This window comes from Amphibalanus amphitrite, unplaced genomic scaffold (genome assembly GCF_019059575.1).
Source record: "Amphibalanus amphitrite isolate SeventyFive unplaced genomic scaffold, NRLGWU_Aamphi_draft 000530F_arrow, whole genome shotgun sequence".
Classification (NCBI taxonomy): domain Eukaryota; kingdom Metazoa; phylum Arthropoda; class Thecostraca; order Balanomorpha; family Balanidae; genus Amphibalanus; species Amphibalanus amphitrite.
The window spans coordinates 212,961-215,425 of NW_024882024.1; the positions used below are offsets into that span (position 1 = coordinate 212,961).

The 2,465-nt window shown below is 54.8% G+C and overlaps 1 protein-coding gene across 1 annotated transcript; it reads left to right on the plus strand.

Moving 5' to 3' along the window:
- The first annotated feature begins 427 nt into the window (after positions 1-427).
- LOC122393324 (vesicular glutamate transporter 2-like) lies at positions 428-2,069 on the plus strand. The gene has a single exon (XM_043389242.1). It carries the CDS (start codon positions 531-533, stop codon positions 2,019-2,021), a length of 1,491 nt encoding a protein of 496 aa, XP_043245177.1. The 5' UTR covers positions 428-530; the 3' UTR covers positions 2,022-2,069.
- Positions 2,070-2,465: the final 396 nt, after the last annotated feature.

Here is a 2,465-nt window from a genome sequence, read left to right on the forward strand (position 1 = left end):
AACAAAGACACCAACACCGTGATTCCATTGGTATTGATACCTACCATACATTGCTGTATTCCATACTGCGGTGCTCAAATATTTATTATCACATCATGCAATGCAGATTGCTGTCGCTATGCGCCATGCACTACTACAATAGTTACTTGTTGAAAGCGCCACGGACTTTGACACACGGCCCATCCACTTCACGAAGACAGCACAGCTCATTCATCACGGTACCCTCCTCACACCTGGGCGCGGCCACTCAGCGATCGGCAGGGTAACCACTTACACCGGCGGTAAGTGGCCAAAAATTGAGTCCGGCATCACCTCTGACTCGCCAAGGTGGCCGTTAGTGGACACAGTCCGTATCTACGAGTTGTCGCGGTCAGATGATAACGTCCTAGCTACAGCAGAACACCCAGACGGCCCATTCGGGTTCGGTGCGTCCGACGGGCCACGCGCGTTGGCGGTGCGCGCGCTCTCTCTCTCTCTCTCTCTCTCTCTCTCTCTCTCTCTCTCTCTCTCTCTCTCTCACACACATCACCATGACGAATCCAGTGCTCTCAGTGCTACCCGTCCGCTACATAGTTGTGGCAGTGACGTTCTTCGGCTTCATCATCAACTACATGCTGCGCAACAACCTGAACCTGGCCATTGTGGCGATGGTGAACCACACGGCGGTCAACTCGTCCGACTCCAGCGGCCAGGAGGATGGCCCGTTCGTCTGGGACGAGAACATCGTCGGCCAGATTCTGGGCAGCTTCTACTACGGCTACATCTGCACCCAGATCGTGGGCGGACGCACCGCCGAGCTGACTAGCGTCAAGTACATCTACGGCGTGTCGCTGCTGCTGGCCGGTCTGCTGACCTTCCTGATCCCGGCCGTGTCCTACTGGGACTACCGGGCGCTGCTCACTGTCCGCATCGCCATGGGGTTCGTGATGGGCGTGGGCTTTCCCTCCGGGTACGCGCTGCTGCGCGCCTGGGCGCCGCCCAACGAGCGCAGCACCATCATATCGCTGGCCTTCAACGCGTGCAACATCGGCACGGCCATCACCATGCCGCTGGCGTCCGCCATCATCAACGGCATCAGCTGGGAGGCCGTGTTCTACATCCAGGGCTCGTTCGCTCTGGTCTGGTTCATCTTCTGGGTGCTGCTGGTATACGACAATCCGGAGAAACATCCTTTCATCACCGACGAGGAGCGTCTGTTCATTGTCACAGCCATCGGCACCGGCCAGACCAATGAGCGGCGCCTGCCACTGCCGTGGAAGGAGGTGATGACCTCTCCTCCCGTCTGGGCGCTCATCATTACCAGCTTCTGCAACAACTGGGGCTTCTACACTCTGCTTAGTGACCTGCCGCAATATTACAGCAACATTCTTCACAAAGACATTTCACAAGATGCCGTCTTTACTTCGCTGCCTTTTCTGTTGATGTTCGTTTTCGGGGTCGCGTACAGCGTGTTCAGTGACTTCCTGCGAAAGAAGAACCTGCTCAGCATCACCAATATCCGCCGCCTGGCGCAAGTTGTTTCACAGGCGCTGGTTGCCGTCACTCTGGTCTGCATCGCGTTCCTTGGCGAGTACGAGACGGCCGTGGAAGCACTGGTGTTCGTTGGTGTGGGCCTAATTGGCGCCGGCTACTCTGGCTGGCAAACAGTGCCCGTCGACATGGCACCCAACTACTCGGGATCACTGGTGGGCATCTACAACACGTTCGGCAGCATCCCCGGCTTCCTGGCGCCGCTGGTGGTCGGAGCGCTCACCGAGGGGCACGAGACGCTCGACCGCTGGCGCTGGTGCTTCCTCATCCCGGCGGCGCTGATGCTCTTCGACACGGCCGTCTTCTTGGCGTGTGGCAGCGGTGAGGAGCAGCCGTGGAATCGGAAATACTATCAGCCGAAGGACGGTGGAACTCAGGAGACAGGGGTTTCTGAGATACGTGACCGCGGTGAGGCAGCACCAAAAGTAAAACCCAACTTGCAGGAGCAGCGCGGAAAAGACAATGTGAGCTACGACAATGCTCCTGTTTGAGCAGGCAACTAAAATATATAATGGTCATGGTGTGGAATATATTACAAGACAAGCAGACATGTTTAAAAAATGAACCTGGGTACGCAATTTAGTGCTGATACGACTTTTTCACGACTTGCTAGCAGGTAGAGATGCCCCAAATTTGCAATTTCATTACCCGCCCCGCCCCGCAGCTACCCCTTGCCCAACCACAACTACCCGCAAGCTGATTTTGGCTGGGCTGAACCCGCAAAAAAACCGCAACTTTAAAAACCTGCTTTTGCAAGAAAAAAAATACAGCTGGGTCAATGCTAGAGCTATATAAACCTTACTTGCTTCATTGCTGTTCAGAAAAAGACAGCCAAACAAATAGTAAGGACTTCAAATTGCTATGCTAAGTCCTCAGGAAGTGCACACTGGATAGTGGAAAATGAATAATGCATCAATACACTTTAAATTCCTTTC